At 42.4% G+C, this 17,835-nt stretch overlaps 4 protein-coding genes across 4 annotated transcripts; 3 read left to right on the forward strand and 1 right to left on the reverse strand.

The window, feature by feature from the left end:
* Positions 1–254: 254 nt before the first annotated feature.
* SERLADRAFT_443742 (uncharacterized protein) lies at positions 255–1,108 on the reverse strand (the record flags this gene model as incomplete). The annotated part of the gene is made up of 2 exons (XM_007324362.1): positions 255–601; positions 673–1,108. 2 exons carry the CDS (start codon positions 1,106–1,108, stop codon positions 255–257), a joined length of 783 nt encoding a protein of 260 aa, XP_007324424.1.
* Positions 1,109–2,092: 984 nt separating this feature from the next.
* SERLADRAFT_412023 (uncharacterized protein) lies at positions 2,093–2,800 on the forward strand (the record flags this gene model as incomplete). Its single annotated transcript, XM_007324363.1, has 6 exons — positions 2,093–2,173; positions 2,224–2,305; positions 2,339–2,364; positions 2,418–2,494; positions 2,544–2,636; positions 2,689–2,800. The coding sequence occupies 6 exons, from the start codon at positions 2,093–2,095 to the stop codon at positions 2,798–2,800; spliced, it is 471 nt and encodes a 156-aa protein (XP_007324425.1).
* Positions 2,801–10,988: 8,188 nt separating this feature from the next.
* Positions 10,989–11,258, forward strand: SERLADRAFT_353143 (uncharacterized protein; the record flags this gene model as incomplete). The annotated part of the gene is made up of 1 exon (XM_007324364.1): positions 10,989–11,258. The coding sequence occupies one exon, from the start codon at positions 10,989–10,991 to the stop codon at positions 11,256–11,258; it is 270 nt and encodes an 89-aa protein (XP_007324426.1).
* A 5,983-nt stretch (positions 11,259–17,241) lies between these two features.
* Positions 17,242–17,732, forward strand: SERLADRAFT_443747 (uncharacterized protein; the record flags this gene model as incomplete). Its single annotated transcript, XM_007324365.1, has 2 exons — positions 17,242–17,524; positions 17,617–17,732. 2 exons carry the CDS (start codon positions 17,242–17,244, stop codon positions 17,730–17,732), a joined length of 399 nt encoding a protein of 132 aa, XP_007324427.1.
* Positions 17,733–17,835: the final 103 nt, after the last annotated feature.

Here is a 17,835-nt window from a genome sequence, read left to right on the forward strand (position 1 = left end):
AGGAGCATATCTGATTACTGCCTCTCCCTTTGATACTAAGTTATCTTGGATGAAATGATATTTCCGTTGAATATGTTTTGTGCGGACATGGAACTGCGGATCTCATGTAAGAATGATGGCTGCTTGATTGTCACAATGCAATATTGTAGGTCCATTTTGAGCATGTCCAATTTCTTCAAAAAATATCTGAAACCATGCAAGGTGTTGTCCAGCATTGCTCAATCTAATGTACTCTGATTCCATGGAGGATAAAGCTACCATGCTTTGTCTTTTGCTTGACTATGAGATTGCTCCTGGGATGGTGATAAAAACAAAACCTGATGTTGATCGAGATGTGTCTGGGTCTCCAGACCAATCCACATCCAAATATCCTCGGAGTCAGATCCAGATGATTGCTCCACCGTATTTGCCTTTTCCTTCTCTTTTCCTTTATCCTTGTGTTTCTCCTTTCCCATTGTCTTTTGACCTTTCCAAGCTGACTGAAGTGTTTGACACTCTGAGGTGTTGTGTGATTTGACTTTGTAGAAGTCACACCACTTCTCCTCAGACTTGAGTGCTGATGTGGAACCTCTAGGAGCCTTTTCTGACTGTTGTGCAACTTCTGCAGTGACTCAAATCTCAACTGCATCAAAGGTCAGTTTATTTTCTTCAATCACGTTGATTACCAATAACTGAAATATTTGCCATTCAAAAGTGCATGGGAGACATTGAAGAAGAGCAAAGGCCATGACTCCCATTTAAAATTACAGAAAAGCTCGAGCAAATATTGCAAGTAATAGGGATTCTTCCCTCCCGCAAATGTGAAAACCCAAAATTTCAAAACCTCCAAAACCCTCCCTGTATCGCCCAATGATATGGCCTGACACATTTCCCACCACAGCATTCTGTTCTGTATGAACAAAATTGTGTTAGCTAAGGTGAGGTCCCGGTTGGGATCCGGTGGTTTTTCTGAGGGTTCTGAGAATTCGGATATGCTGTCTAGATCCATCTCACTGCTTGTCTCACTATCCCCCTTTTTCTCACTATCACTCTCCTCAAGGTCACTTTCAGTAGCTCGTATACCACTCTCATTGTTTGGTTTGGCTGGATGCACCCAAATAGAGCCCATTGGTATGTTTTCTCTTGCTTCATTGTCCTTTGAAGGATTCTGTGCATTATTATAGGCAAGAGTTGTAGCATAGCATTGAAACTCAGCTGCTGCCCAAGAGGCTATAGAAATGACTGAGGTATTTCTATACTAAACCCCCTACTACTTATAGTCAGAGGTGCTACTCGCTACAGTATAATAACTCCTAGGAGTACAATTGTGCTTCTAGGCAAACAATTGTTACTCCATGGAGTGGTGGCTATGCTCCATGGAGAACAATGGCTGCTTCGGCAGAGACCGGGTTTATCCGGTTTTGTCACCACATTATACTTCAAGTTTACTTGGAGCAGACTTATTGATGCCTCCCAAGGTTGCAGAGAATTACAAACCAGGCTTTTAGAGGTTCAAAGTAATGAAGAAATTAAAACCATATTAATTGATTATGTGTATCAACCAAGAGTTTGTATGCTTTGGCGCACAACTCAGGCAAAGCTATAAAGAAGTGAGGGGAGTGGTTACCCTTTGGATAGGACCAAGTTTGTTGTGGGTAAACAATAGGAGGACTCACTGAGCAGTCTCCTTGATGTATTGTGGTATTTATACTACTACAGGTTGTTTGTATATATTGTACTATACAGTTGATAAAGCAGTGGCTGATGATGTCAGAGGGCGCAGCCCGTGCGACCAGCTCCACTGTGTGAGAGACTTGTAGCTAAAATAAGAATAAAGGCAGTGCAGTGCAAGAAAGGGGAGTTTGAACAAAAGGGAAAGTGCTGCATGGTACGGAGTGTGAAAACTACAGTAAAAGGTTAAAGCAGAGAATGAAATTAAAGGAAAGGTCCAAAAAGTGTTATTGTAACATTATGTACGTATTTCCACCTCCAATAATGTTATACTAATCAAGTACCTTGTTGCTAGGTTTGGTCTGCTATTGCCCAGGTTTGAGGAGAAATTGTTGCCAAAGCACACATCATAATCAATAGTGCTTATCAAATTCCTGGTAATATGGCCCCAGTTCAAATCAAGCAGGCTGTAATGTGGCTTTTAGAGACTGGTGCATTTGCTGACTGTGATCTTGATATTAAAGTGAGTTGTGATTCTCCTATGTTTATGCCAAATTGAACTATTGCTTCAAGGCCAGGACATTCAACAAGCAGAAGCCATTTTGTCATCAGATTTTCAAGGACTTGATTCATAATCAATGGTATGGGCGTAAGGGTGAGGGAGTACACTATCCTGAACATTTTTAAGGCATTCCTTTAGCTCTACTTGCAATTGTATGTCCTCAATCTGTGGTCTGTATTATTTATTTATTCCATTTTCTTTTCAGATTGAATGTTCCCTCAGGGGATATGTGAATGGTAGAAAAGCTACCCAAGAATTCTCAGAGAGCATTGTCAAAACCAGGTACAATATCATTTATTTATGTCAAACTTAGTTTTTATTTTATTTAAAGGTGGGAGTACTATTTCAAAAAGCTGTTGGCGCTTCAGAAGAAAAGCCCTGTGTGGATGAAGCAAATGAGAGAAGGTTTGTACCAGGACATTCTGTAAGTACCAATATTTTGGCTGTTACCACCGTCACTAATTTTACTATAATAGAAATCTGGCCAATCTCCATTATCTAGGGATTGATGAAGACCAGATGAAGGATGAGGATTTTGGTATTGAATTTGAAGCTCTAGAGGACACTATCATTGCACAAGCTGCTTAATAGTATTTGTAGTTGTTCTCCTATTTACTATTACATATAGTATAACTGCTAGTAAAAAATATGGCTGCGCTGTTTTCATTTCATAATTTGGTAATTAAATGCAATATGTGCTATGAGTGCTTTGAGTACTATAGGTACTATGGATGTCCTAATTGAAGTAAGTGCTATGTCTACTCCAAATGCCATTATAGTATTAGCATTACTATATGTGTGCTATAAGTGCTATAATTTCCATAGGTGCTATAGGCCCTATGTCTACTCTAAATGCCATCATAGTATCAACATTACTATAGGAGCTTCTTGGAACTATAGCCAACTATGAGATCACTATAAAAGCACATTGTGCTTAAATGGATGATGGGGTTTCTCTTACAGCTATGATCACTATAACAGCTATTTTTGCAATTATAGTACTATAAGAGCCTATATAGCCAAAGTGTTTTTCCTGATGATGCAGCTTTTGGGAACATTGTCCCCTTCATTTTAGACAAGTTTCAACCTGTGGCTCTGCCACTGTGGTGCAACATTTTGGCTATATTATAAATAATGATTATCATTATTATTATTCCTGTTAAGTGATAAAAACGTTAAGTTAGTAAATTTGTGCTGTCTGTAAAGTATGTTAAGTCCTTGAATTCTATATGATATATGTTTGACTTGCTGTTCAGTTGTTGAATGTTTTTATAGGCCTACCCTAAACTTGTGTACAGTATACTGAATTCATGCAGATGATTCATTGAATCTTTACAAACATCAACACATATTATGATGTAAAAGGTCTGTAGTATTATATTGATAAACTGGCAAAAAGTATAAAAAAAGACTCCAGCAATGGTAAAAGATGATAATATGATCTGATAACAAAACACTTTAGCAAAAGGGGAAAGAATTTGGGATAGTTTTACTTGCCAGTCACAGATAAAGCCAGTCAGAATTTCAGGACACACAACATTGAAGGTACATCTGTTAAACCATCCAAAAATAGTACTTTTATTCTCTCTTCTTAAGTGCAGCAACACAAAGTTGTGCATGTGAAAACACTGGGACATGTAAATCCAACCCAACCTGTATCACTGATTGCCCTTGACACTTGTTGATGGTCATGGCAAAGGCAACATGGACAGGGAATTGACAATGTGATAGTTTTATGGGCAATTCTTTTCAATGAAGGTTCCAATGTGAGGTGTGGAATAAAAGCTATCTTTCCTGCATGTTTTCCTCCCAAGACACGGCACTTCAATACTCCTCTCTTTATCTCTATCAAAATCATGCATGTTCCATTGCAAAGTCTATTTAGGGGATCAATATTGCAGAGGAGCATAGGCAGACACCCAGCTTTGAGTTTGAGGTGTGCTTCAGGAAGGCTAGATACTTGCAAGGAGTTCAAGAATCACACAGAATAATGTTCATTTTCATCTCTCACCACTTTATCAATTGACAAAGCTACTACCTTTTCTCCAGGGAGTTTTGTGAGGATCACAGAATTGAGGTCACTAACTGCATCATTTTTTGTGGAGAGGATAGTACAGTGGAGGAAATAATGGTCATCTTTATCTCTATTTGCAATTACAGGATAGGTAGTGTTGACTAATGAGTCCATGGTGTTTTTTGGGATAAGCATATTGGCTGGTGTCAGGACTGTGGCCTCTTTGGAGTAACAGAGCTGTGGAGTACAAGGACGGAGTAATGGAGTATAGAGGACAAGATGGGGAATCAGCTTAGCCCATGTGCTAGACCCTTCCACAGACCTTGGTCCCTAACTCATTGGAAGTGCACAGAGCAGAAGTAGAGGATGAAAGGGAGCAGATTATGTTACGATAACATAATTTCTGGACATTTCCCTTCTTTTCATTCTCCGCTTTAACTTTATACTTTAGCTTTCACACATAGTGCCATGCGGCATTTCCCCTTTCTCGCACCGCGTTGCCTTTCTCTTATTTTTAGATTCAACTCTCTCACGCAGTGGAGCTGGCCATACGGGCTAGGCCCTATGACATCATCAGCCACTGCCTCCATCAACTGTATAGTACACATGTACAAACAAACCTGTAGTAGTATATATACCCCAATAGATCCAGGAGACTCCTCAGCGAGTCCTCCTGTTGTATACCAACTAACTCTCTGCAGCTTAAGGGGTAACCACTCCCTCATCACTACCTTTATAGTGTGTTCTTGTGTGCGCCAGAGTAACTAACTCTTGGTTGTTACATTAGGACTCGCTCTTTCTACTCTCTCGCACATTTGTGCAAAAAGTCCCATTGGGCACTTGGACTCCAGGGTGAAGGAGATTGGTTAGTGGTTAGGAATATCCCGCATAGCAGATAGGTGTGCTCCTAGCGATGGCCTTGTAGTGCTTTGGGAGAAGAACCCAAAACCTGTGATACGCGGCCCCCAGTGTTAAGGGGAGTACTATAGCTCAGCAGTTGGTGTGGAACCACTGTTGATTAGATTTAAAATACAAAACTTCATTTTCGTATACCTCTGACCAGGCCGGGCACTTGCCTCCGCCAGTCTGGAGAAGGGTTGACAGCTTAACAAGCGGACCACCCCCTGACAACCGTTTGGACCAGGGTTTATTACAATTACATTTTTATATACTTTTCAAATACTATAGTGTGGGTAGTCGGAGATTGAGATCCGATACTCAGCTGGGAAGAGGTTGATCCACAGATAGCAAGCGGGGACCCCCAGTTACCTTTTTTTTTACCTTACCAAGAGAACAAGTCGACATGTTGTCGCAAAACCCACAACAAGATATGAATGCTCTACTGCACGCCATGCGTACGCAGATAGCAGCATTAACCTCGCAACTCGCCGAGATACAGGCAAACCCCCCTGTAGTAACCCCCTCGGTAGAAAAGAAATTCAACAAAAAAGTCGAAGTCGTAACTGACCCTGGCGCCTTCGAAGAAGACAGAGCGCGATTCGCCAAATGGTGGATCAAACTCCAGATTTGGGTCAAGGCAAACTGGGATGCATTTGCCGACAATTTTGAGGTAGCAACTGCGGTGCTATCTTGCCTAAAAGGACCTGTGGCGGGTCAATACGCCCAAGTAAGACTTCAGGAGTGCTACACTGTGGCAGTGTGGCCCGCCTGGGATGATCTCAAGATAGAGATCAAAAAATATTTCAAACCGCAAGCTGAGCGTGACTGGGCGCATCAGCAATTCCGTTCCTTCAAACAAAGAAACATGAGGACGGATGATTTCGTAATACGGTTCCTGGCCCTCTCAATCCCTCGCATTGCAGAGCAGATCTACCTGCAGGATACAAGAAGTGACAACTTGGCCCTGGCGGCTGAGAAAGTACGACGAGTCGGTAGAGCCATAGAGCTCTACACTATGCACCAAGGTGGCGGGTCCACCAAACAAAACAACTCATCCCAGAGGCGCCCTGGGTCATCAAACCAACATAATCACTCTCACAGGTTCAAGCCGTTTGGGCTGCAGCCAGGACAGGGTGCTCCTATGGATGTCGGCGCGGTCCAAGGCGGACAGATGCGCAGATTCAAGGGCAACTGTTACAACTGCGGCCAAGAGGGACACATGTCCCGAGACTGTAGAAACGGGGCGCAGGCTGCCCAACAAAAAAATAATCAAGGGCGCCAGGCGCGCCAATTAGAAACCAAAAAGCCAGACAATCCACTTCAGTCACCCCCAAAACATAAGCATTTAGCTTCAACTATCTGTGTAAATGTATAAAGCTAAGAGCTTGTTTTTCCTGGTATCATCCCAAGTGCTCCAGCAAGGATGGGATCATTCCAGAAGCGGAATAATACCACCCTTCTGGGATTTTCCCATGGTATCAGACCATGTACCATAGTGGGATTATCCCTCAGATGGGATAATCCCAATAACCTGTCACATGTCACATGGTATCAGGGGGATTGGTGCTAATACTAACATGTGAGAATGCTGGGCCAACTAGTGAAGATATTTCCAGTCTTTTCCACCTGAATAATGGTACTTTAGCCCAATATAATCAAGACTATTTTGAAATATATGAGTTACAAGTTCCTCATTGTAGCTTACTGCAAATTTGGGGAGAAGCATTCCCTTTTTTTTAAATGTGGAACATTATCAATTTCTAGATATAATCAATTGCAGGAACCATACACTAGAAAGATGCTGTTGTCCTTGCTGATAGATGTGATATGTGAGTTCTGCTTTTTTGCAAGGTTTATTATACCCTTAACTGAAGTAAAAACTAGGAAACACAACACAAATGCTGTGACAACAAAGTAATCTGCAGAAGGACATCGAATATTAGATTTACACTAGATCTGGCATATTCTGTGAGGAAAATCCTGACCTTGTAGAAAGTAAAACATAGTAAAAAGAAACATAAAGTCATGTTCTTGCAAAAACATGAATTTACCACTTTTGTGGCACTACCAAGGTATTTGATACCTTATATTGTACATTCTCTGAGAGTGGTTCCTGGGGGCTGCTGGCTGAAGGTCTATGGGGAGAGGGGGATGCTTGCTATGTACAGTATAATACACAAGATCTCCATTTTGATACTCCTACACTAGATGACTTGAGTGTGAGGATTAATTAGGCACTGCTTAGGTATTTAATACCTTGAGTTGTGCCATTTCTGGGAGCTACCAGCTGAAGGTCTAAGGGGTGACTGGTGCCTATATGCTGACTGTGTATAGTACAGTATCTAAGTCCACAAAGAATCTGAGTGCTGTAAAGGTATTCTTTTTTTAGATTCTTGAGAAATTGAAATGAATCCGGAAAATATTTTTTCATGCCAAGTAAGGTTTCTGCCAACATTCTCTGTCTCTCATATGATAGTGATGCTGTCTCACACCACTCTTTTTGGATTATCATTTTTATGGCAATATGTAGAACTCAGGTAATTTCCTTCAAAACTGATTCTGACCATTGACATTGCCCAACTTTTGATTTTTTTTACTGAGGATCATCCCACACTGATCTGGACAAATCCCTGAAATAGGGTGTGATCATCCCAGTTAAATCTGTACATGTCCCCACGTAACATGGGGTTACCCACTTCTCACATGGACAAATACCAGAAGGGGGTGGGATCATCCCAGTTCAATATGGACAAATACCATAAAGGGATGGGATGATCCCAGCTCAATGTGGACAAATACCACAAGAGGATGGGATAATCCCAAGCCAATCTGGGATGATCCCAAACCAATCTGGGAAAATCCCAGTTAAGCATGGACAAATACCAAATGAAATGGGATGATCCCAAACCAATATGGGAAAATCCCAGCAAGAGATGGGATGATCCCAGTTAAGCATGGACAAATACCAAAAGAGGATGGGATGATCCCAGTTGAACATGGACAAATACCAAAATAGGATGGGATGATCCCAATTGAATCTGGGAAAATCCCAGCAAGAGATGGGATGATACCAGTTTAACATGGACAAATACCAAAATAGGATGGGATGATCCCAATTGAATCTGGGAAAATCCCAGCTTAACATGGACAAATACCAAAGAGGATGGGATGATCCCAATCCACTCTGGGAAAATCCCAGCCAGAGATGGGATGATCCCAGCTCAACATGGACAAATACCAAAAGAGGACGGGATGATCCCAAACCAATCTGGGAAAATCCCACCAAAGGATGGGATGATCCCAGTTAAGCATGGACAAATACTAAATAAGATGGGATGATCCCAGCTTAACATGGACAAATACCAAAGAGGATGGGATGATCCCAATCCACTCTGGGAAAATCCCAGCCAGAGATGGGATGATACCAGTTTAACATGGGCAAATACCAAAAGAGGATGGGATGATCCCAATTGAATCTGGGAAAATCCCAGTAAGAGATGGGATGATACCAGTTGAACATGGACAAATACCAAAATAGGATGGGACAATCCCAGCTCAACATGGACAGATACCAAAAGAGGATGGGATGATCCCAATCTACTCTGGGAAAATCCCAGCCAGAGATGGGATGATCCCAGCTCAACATGGACAAATACCAAAAGAGGATGGGATGATCCCAAATCAATCTGGGAAAATCTCAGTTCAACATGGACAAATACCAAGGGGGGATAGGGTCATCTCAAACCAATCTGGGAAAATCCCAGCAAAAAAGGGGATGATCCCAGTTAAATGTGGACAAATACCAAATGGGATGGGATCATCACAATTTGATATGGACCAATGCCTGAAGGGTAAAGCATCATCCCAAACCAGCCAAGGAAAGTCTTGGAAAGAGATGGGATCATTCCAGTTCAATCTGATCTAGAAAAATCTCCAAATTACATAGGATCATCTCACTACATCACAGACAAATCCAAGCAGGGGACAAGATCACCCTGAGTCAGAATAGGACAGGGAGATCCCACAACAGGAACAGAATTATCGAATAGCATGCTTAGGCTGCTGGTGACTCAGCATGACAGGGGAAAATACTCCTGAAATGCACTAAGGTTATTCTGTAACATATAATCATAGGTAAGTTCCCAGCAGCTTAAAATATTATTGTCCTTTTCCAGCAGTTTCCATTTTTTACATGTTGCAGTATTTTGTTTGTAAACCAACTATTATGTTATGGTAGGACCTGGATGAACCTAAGGTTGAACTGGGACAGTGATTCAGAGTAGCCCTCACGTAGGTTCATCCCAAGTCACATGAAATTGCATAAGCATGCAGAGCACACCTTTCAGCCATTTTTGTTTTCACAAAAATTTATAATCAATTGTATGCGTGGGGACATATAGTGGATAAAATGGGTGTTGGCTTGTGGATGCTGGGCTGCCACAAAGAGCCAGCAATTTGTCTCATGCAAGACATGTTCTGCCTTTGACAATGATGCAGCAGAGGGAAGGATAATGAATATGTAGTACTTACTCGGACTGGTATCTTTGTGCATTTTTCAGTTCAGGCACTTGGATAAAGCTGCACAATTCAAAAAAATATCATATCTTTTGGATCAGCACATTAAATGGATTTGTGACATATCTTTGCCTGGTTGCAAGAGTGTTACATTATTTAAAGTTGGATGAGCCTGAATGAGAGGTATTGTAATCCTGCAGATGTATATGCTTGGTATTGTCAAACATCTTGTATTCCTTTGACTATAAGCCATTTTAAGTAACATTGATAGAAATCCAGGGTAGATAAATCTACTTTGTGATATGCAGTAAATTATATGATAAGTAGGAATGACAAAGTTATATAGTCAGTTAAGGAAAAGAGATATGGTTGAATTATCTCCTAATCAACTGAATTAAATCAGGTTAATTTGTAAATGGTTATATGTCACAATTAGTTACACTAACCTTTGGTCAAAGTCTCCTCCATCAATCTATAGTATATGATATTACACTAGAAGCTGGACAAATTAAGGTTCAATTGAGAGTAAACACCATTTGAAATTTGTATATATGTTATAAATGATGAAAGCAGGTAGTATTGTATTCTGCTTCATGGCTATTAGTACTATTGATAATGTATTGATGTTGGCTACATTTATGCAGGAACTATTTTTGCAGTAAAGCCCCCCTGACACCATGTGACATGTGGCAAATGTCTGGGATTATCCCACCATAACAAATGGTCTGATACCATGGGAAAATCCCAGAAGGGTGGTATTATCCCACTTCTGGGATGATCCCATCCTTGCTGGAGCACTTGGGATGATACTAGGAAAAACAAGCTCTTAGCTTTATACATTTACACAGATAGTTGAAGCTAAATGCTTATGTTTTGGGGGTGACTGAAGTGAGACAATCGGCTCAAATCTTTGGCCAGTCGTTCGTACGACGAAATCTGGGCCTTCTTTTATGACCAACAGGTCAATGAAATGAAGGCTCAGGGAAAAGAATTCAGGGCTTAGGTCACTGAGGTGCCTTAGCTCCTGTTAAAAATGAAGTAAACCACAACAAAGTGGCCCCTGCTCCGGGGTGTTGCACGAGCAATAAAGGAAAGACGGGGATGGCTCCCCAATTTGTAAATAAATTTCTAAATTTGTTATCTGGAGTATGTGCTTGTATGAAGAAATGTGAATGTAATATTTATGATACTACCGCTGCACCAGCGTTTCTCTTGGAGCGTGGCCCCGGCAAGACAAATACTAGGGTGCTTGATTCTGGTAAAAATAAAATAGAAAAACATGAATCTTTCAATGTTTCTTCTTCTTCTTTGGAGCCACCCTTTCCCAAAATCCCAAGGCGTGTGTTGATGCGCACATATTTATTCCAAAAGGAGATCTGTTTAAACGTTGGCGTGGAAAACCTTGCCCGGGGCAAAGTACACCCAACGAGCGCCCTGCTTGATTCAGGCGCTAATGGGATCTTCATAGATCAGGTCTGGGCAAAGCAAATTGGACTCCCCCTTGTAAAATTAGATATGTCTATTCCTGTCTACAACATTGACGGTACGCTTAACGCAGGTGGCTGTATCACACACAAATATTCTTTTGTGGTCGAATATCAAGGACACAGAGAATGAGTCACTGCTGAAGCTACCCAACTAGGGAAGATTAATTTGATCTTGGGCTGGACCTGGCTATTTAAACATAATCCTGAGATCAACTGGCAGACAGGGGTTGTCACATTGTCACGTTGCCCTCAGGAATGTGTAAACTTGGGTAAACCAAATCACGTCTGTCACCATGAGCGTCTTGAAAAGTTAAACGCTGTTACAATAGACATACCAGCACCTACTTACGCTTCATTTTTGTACTTTAACTTTTCATTTTCCAAGTCACATGACCAGTCATGTGACCATTTACTTTACTTTACATTTTCGACTTTTATAAGTCACATGACCAAGTCACGTGACACATCACCTGACCAAAGTCTAGACTCACCATGTGACAGGTCACATGCTAGACATCGGACTTTAAACTTTATTTGCAACTGTATAGTACACATGTACAAACAAACCTGTAGTAGTATATATACCCCAATAGATCCAGGAGACTCCTCAGCGAGTCCTCCTGTTGTCTAGCACAACTAACTCACTGAAACCTGAGGGGTGATCCCTCCTTCTTTATCTACTATAGTGTGTTCCTGTGTGCGCCAGAGTAAATCACTCTTGGTTGTTACAAACGCTAGTCACGTTTACGAGCTCAGATCTCTAGAAAAGATCAACGATGATGATGATGTGGTAAAACCCGAAGAAGATATTAAGAGGCTGGTGCCTCCTGAGTACCATGACTTCTGGAAGGTCTTTTCAAAACACAAATCAGAGCACTTCCCAGAGGCTAAGCCTTGGGACCATGCTATAGATTTGAAAGACACCTTCAAACCAAGAAAAGGACACATGATACTGCTCTCTGCTCCAGAAAGAGATGAGGTATCTAGTTTCATAGACGAACAGCTTAGGAAGGGTTACATCTGACGTTCCAAAAGTCCTATGACGTCCCCGGTGTTCTTCATTCCTAAAAAGGATGGTAAAAAGCGCATGATTATGGACTATCGTTACGTGAATGAGCACACGGTTAAAAATGCGTATCCGCTGCCTTTGATCAGTCAGCTAGTAGACAAATTGGCTGGCGCCAAAATCTTAACAAAGATGGATCTCAGATGGGGATACAATAATGTACGAATCAAAGAAGAAGATGCTTGGAAGGCCGCGTTCACGTGCCACCGAGGATCTTTCGAACCCCTTGTCATGTTCTTTGGGTTGACCAATTCACCGGCAATCTTTCAGAGCATGATTAACGAGATCTTTGCGGATATGGAGAACTGTGTCGTCATTTACATTGACGATTTATTAATATCTATGAAGTCAAACGATGAGGCTGAGCATGACAAAATTGTGCAAGAAGTCCTTCGACGCTTACAGGAACGGGACCTATTCGTCAAACCCGAAAAATGTAATTTTAAAGTGAAGGAAGTAGACTTCCTTGGTATGATCATAGGCCAGAATGGAATCAGGATGAACCCTGAGAAAGTTCAAGCTATTTTGGAATGGCCAGAACCTACTCGTGTCAAAGGAGTTAGGGCCTTCCTTGGCTTAGGTAATTTCTACCGAAGGTTTATTGAAAACTTTGCGAAAATCACGAGACTGTTGAACGATCTCACAAAAAAAGACATTGTTTGGCATTGGGGCGCCAAAGAACAAGAAGCTTTTGATAAGCTTAAACAGGCATTTACAACAGCGCCCATATTAGCATTTCCAGAATTAGATAAAGAGTTCTGGCTAGAAACCAACTCTTCTGATTTTGCTACTGGGGCTGTTCTATCAATCAAATGCCCTGGCGATCTTTGGAGGCCTTGTGCCTATTTATCACATAGTTTGTCGCCTACAGAGCGCAACTATCAAATATACAATAAGGAGATGCTGGCCATCATTAGAGCTCTAGAGCACTGGCGGCACTATTTAGAAGGTGCTAGACATCAATTCGAAATTTGGACCAATCATACAAACCTAGAGTACTTTATGACGGCCCGAGACTTGAACCGAAGACAGTCCCGCTATGCGGTGTACTTGTCAAGGTTTAATTATAAATTAATTCATAAGCCTGGAAGCTCAATTGGGAAAGCAGATGCTTTATCCAGAAGAGAGGATCATGCCAATGGCATCGAAGATGACAACAAAGGTGTTACCTTGATAGATCAATCAAGGGTTGCCAATATTAGAATAGGGCAAGATTCCGATCTTCTAGAAGTCTTCAAGAAAGACATCTCCTCAGAAGAGAAGGCGCACCTTGACGGCAATGAAAACTATTTATGGAAAGACAGGCTCTTTCATTTTAAAAACAAAATCTATGTGTCTGAATCTGCAAGGATCCAGACAATAGATAGACACCACGACACTCCAGTGGCAGGGCACCCTGGGTGGCAACAAACAATGGAGTTGATCTCCAGAAACTATATGTGGCCTGGCATGGTCAAAGACGTACAGGAATACGTAAAATCCTGTCTAAGATGTGCCATGGCTAAGAACTCTTACCAACCGCCGACCGATAAACTAATGCCGAACCCGATACCAGCTGGTCCCTGGCAGGATATATCAGTTGATTTCACAACGGATCTGCCCAAGTCAAACGGGTATGATTCAGTAATGGTAGTAGTGGATTGTTTCTCCAAAGAAGTAGTATTCATACCTACCAATAAACCATTACCGCTGCCGGTACAGCAGACTTATTTGAAGATTTTGTATGGTCCATCCACGGGTTACCAGAAATGGTTATCTCCAACAGAGGACCACAATTTGCTAGCAAATTTACGAAAGAAATATGCCGGATGCTGGGCATCAAACCCAAATTATCAACGGTGTTCCATCTGCAAACTGATGGACAAACGGAGAGACTCAACCAGGAGTTGAAACAGTATCTCCGGATATTTATTAATGACAGACAGATGGATTGGGCCAAGTGGCTAAAGATAGCCCAGTTCTCATACAATATCAAACAGTCGTTGGCTACAGGAAAAGCACCATTTGAGGTTACTAGATTGTACCTCCCCAGAATGGGTGTAGAACCTGGCAAAAGCAAAAACAAGGCTGCTGGGAACATGGTAAAAGACATGAAGTCTGTCTTAGACGAAACGCACAAGGCACTATTTAAAACTGCAGAGCAGATGAAAGACAGGGCAGAGCGTAGACACTCTAAGGCCCCTGATTACAAGGTCGGCGACCTGGTCTGGTTAGACACCGACCACTTAAAATTAAAAGATCGGCAGTCTAGAAAACTGACCGAAAAGTGGATTGGCACTTACCGGATTAAGGAAGTCATACCCAATGCGGTGGAGCTAGAACTCCCAAAACGAATGAGGGTAGTACCCACGGTCAACATTAGCCGTGTGAAACCCTACAAAGGACCGCTGCCGGGACAGCGTGTAGACCGGCCCGGACCGGTTGTAGTCACCTAGGAAGGTGAAGAAGAATTTGAGGTCAAACGAGTGGTAGACGCACACTTGAAGCGTGGTAAATTAGAGTTCCTGGTCCTATGGAAGGGCTATGGAGACGAGGACAGAATGTGGGAACCAGAAACCCATCTGGAAAACTCCCGCAACACTGTTCACAAATTTTATTCCAAGAATCCCTCAGCTCCCAGGAAGCTTAGAGGCATGGATTCGAAACTTTTTCATTCTCTTTTTCAACCTATGCCTGAAAATTTTACCACTACCTCCGACATTTGGTCTCGCCTGGAAGTCGAGCCTTAGAAGGGGGTAGTGTTATGATAACACAATTTCTGGACATTTCCCTTCTTTTCATTCTCCGCTTTAACTTTATACTTGAGCTTTCACACATAGTGCCACGCGGCATTTCCCTTTTCTCGCACCGCGTTGCCTTTCTCTTATTTTTAGATTCAACTCTCTCACGCAGTGGAGCTGGCCATACGGGCTAGGCCCTATGACATCATCAGCCACTGCCTCCATCAACTGTATAGTTCACATGTACAAACAAACCTGTAGTAGTATATATACCCCAATAGATCCAGGAGACTCCTCAGCGAGTCCTCCTGTTGTATACCAACTAACTCACTGCAGCCCCAGGGGTACCCACTCCCCATCTTCCATTATCTTCTATAGTGTGTTCTGAGTGCGCCAGAGTAATTCACTCTTGGTTGTTACAGATTAAAGATCCTTTGGAGAAGGATCAGAAAGGACTTTAGAAAAGGACTGGTAACAAAGCAAGGGAATCTAGTTGATATTTGAACTGCAGGAATAGAGTACAGGAGTTACAGCTTATATACTGTTGGGGGAGCAGGAGCTTGTAAGAAGTAACCTGTAATGTAGGTATGGAGTTCCATGTGGACAATTATCTAGCGAGAGGAAAATGTATGTGCAAGGAGTGTATCATAAGGTCTAACTACAGAGTCCATGAGGAATACTAGAACGTGCAAGGAGAAATGTATGGTGGACTACAAGTCCAGTGCAGGAGTATTGGAGTGGACAACCGGAGTACCATGTGGGAATGGAGTGTAGAGTTATGCCAACTGACAGACCCCTAGGAATGTAATCCTGGGTATACCAATGGTTCAGGGGTTTTGGGCCCAGAGAATAACTCCTTCGGAAATGCCAGAGTTCTGTCTTCTGGTATGGATATGGCAGCTGGGAGCTGAATAGTTCCATCTCCTGCAATCCCACGACCACCACCAACATGAAGGAGCCAGCTAGCAGAGGCTTCATTTTCTGGAGTATGATCCTATTCTGTGTGAGATAGCAGACATGGATACTTGTCCACAGTTGTGACCTTCTAAAAGAGGCAGAAATAATATGTTGTCCTGATCCTCTTGGAACAACAGGTGTTGTTTGGCAGAAGTCTCCTCCAAAGGCCATTGTAATGCCTCCAAGTGGAAGCTTATTATCCAAAGCATCCTACAATGTATGATCCAATGCTATCACAATGTTGCATTGGTGCTTCATCCCAGACAATAGCTCCAGTATGTCTCAAAACCTCATGGAGGTCAGAGTTTTTTGGAATCCTGCATGTGGATATTTCTGTACAGGAATAGAGATTCCAAAGCATAAATGAGTTATGTGGCCACCCTCCAAGTACAATCCCAGAGGATGCTACACATAGAGCAACATTATGATTATTTCTTGCTTGAACAGTAGCAACCAATACCAATATTGATTGTATTACAGAGATCTGTTTTGTCCCCACCTCCAGCACTGTGAATAAAGAAAGTCTTTCCCCAATTATGGTGGATTGACTGCATTATGGTATCAAAAGTGTTCTGTTGCTCTTGATTGAGCTGCACTACATTATCTTCAACCTCTAAAGTAAGATTAACTGTCTTAATTTTGCCATTCGTGGAGAAGATTGTTTGCAATAATAGGCTTCCACTGTTGCTGAGGACAAGGCATTGCAGTAAAGTTTAAAAGACACTTATTGGATTGAGTAAACATGGATTCCAGCCAAAATAGCCCATAGTTATAAATCTGGTCTTCTGAAGGTTGGGCAATTCCTCTTTGAATAATAATACAGTTAAGTGATCAAAGTTTTGCCAAGTCAGAAATCAGTGAACTTGTGTGGTCTGTAAAGTATTGTTAAGTCCTATATGCATGTTTGACTTGCTTCAGTCATTGAATGTTCTTATAAGTGTGAGAATTTTCAATGTGGCTACAATTTTCACTAAGCTCACTACTACTACTGTACTACTGCTCCTGTGTTACCACAAAAACCATGCAAGCAAACCTAAGCGGAATAACCGATGCAACATGGCTTGCACATGGCATTTGGCACCACCATCCCTCAACGTAGCACATACTATTGGCTACACTCATTGCAGCTTTGCTGCAAGTGTCAGGCACCTGAGGCACCTTCTACACCTGTGGTGCCACAAAAACCATGTGAGTGAACCTAAGTGAAATGAAGGCTCTGGGAGTGAGGAACAATCTCACGGGAGCCAGAACTCATACCAAGACTGAGTCTTAAGAATGAGCTCCTGCCACAAAATGCTCCGGCAGTCTCTTGTCCTTGTTCAACAATGTCTCTCTCATTGACTACTCTTCCTCAGCTTTGAATTCTGGCCATGTCCCCCCGGACCCGCAGGGCCTTGAAGAACATGGTGTCCACCGTTCCACAAGCCTTGGATCCCATCCCAAAATCTGCACGCACTCTCAGCTCTCAGCCTGGCCTTCTATTCTATTTGGACAAAATTGATGCCGCCTTCTTGTCCTCCATCCCCTGTCCTCCTCCTTTGAGGCCTTCAACTCCCCCGCCTACTGGTGAGCGACCTGCTTGCCAGCCTACCACTCCTGATCCCAACTTCTCTGCCCTTGCTCTCCTTTCAAATACAACCACATTGCTCCCCTGTTTGCCTCCCATGCCGCTACCAATCTTGCTTCCACCCCTTATCCCGGTTTTTCCCGCAAGGGGAAAGAAAAAGTGTCATTGCCCCAACAAGCCTTCTCGCCTCCATCTGACCCCCCTTCCTCTCATTCCTCCCCACACATCCCCACCTCTGCCGCCCCTCACAGTTTCTACACCAAAGATAGTTTGCTTAATGCTGCTGCCCTTTGAACCAAGCTGCCTCCTCCAACATCCCCGGAGCCATTATCCCTGGCAGGTACATTGTTCATCCACTTTATACCTTCCTTCTCTTGTGTTGTGCCTCCACGCGCTC

Source organism: Serpula lacrymans, assembly GCF_000218685.1.
Source record: "Serpula lacrymans var. lacrymans S7.9 unplaced genomic scaffold SERLAscaffold_19, whole genome shotgun sequence".
Taxonomy (NCBI): Eukaryota; Fungi; Basidiomycota; class Agaricomycetes; order Boletales; family Serpulaceae; genus Serpula; species Serpula lacrymans.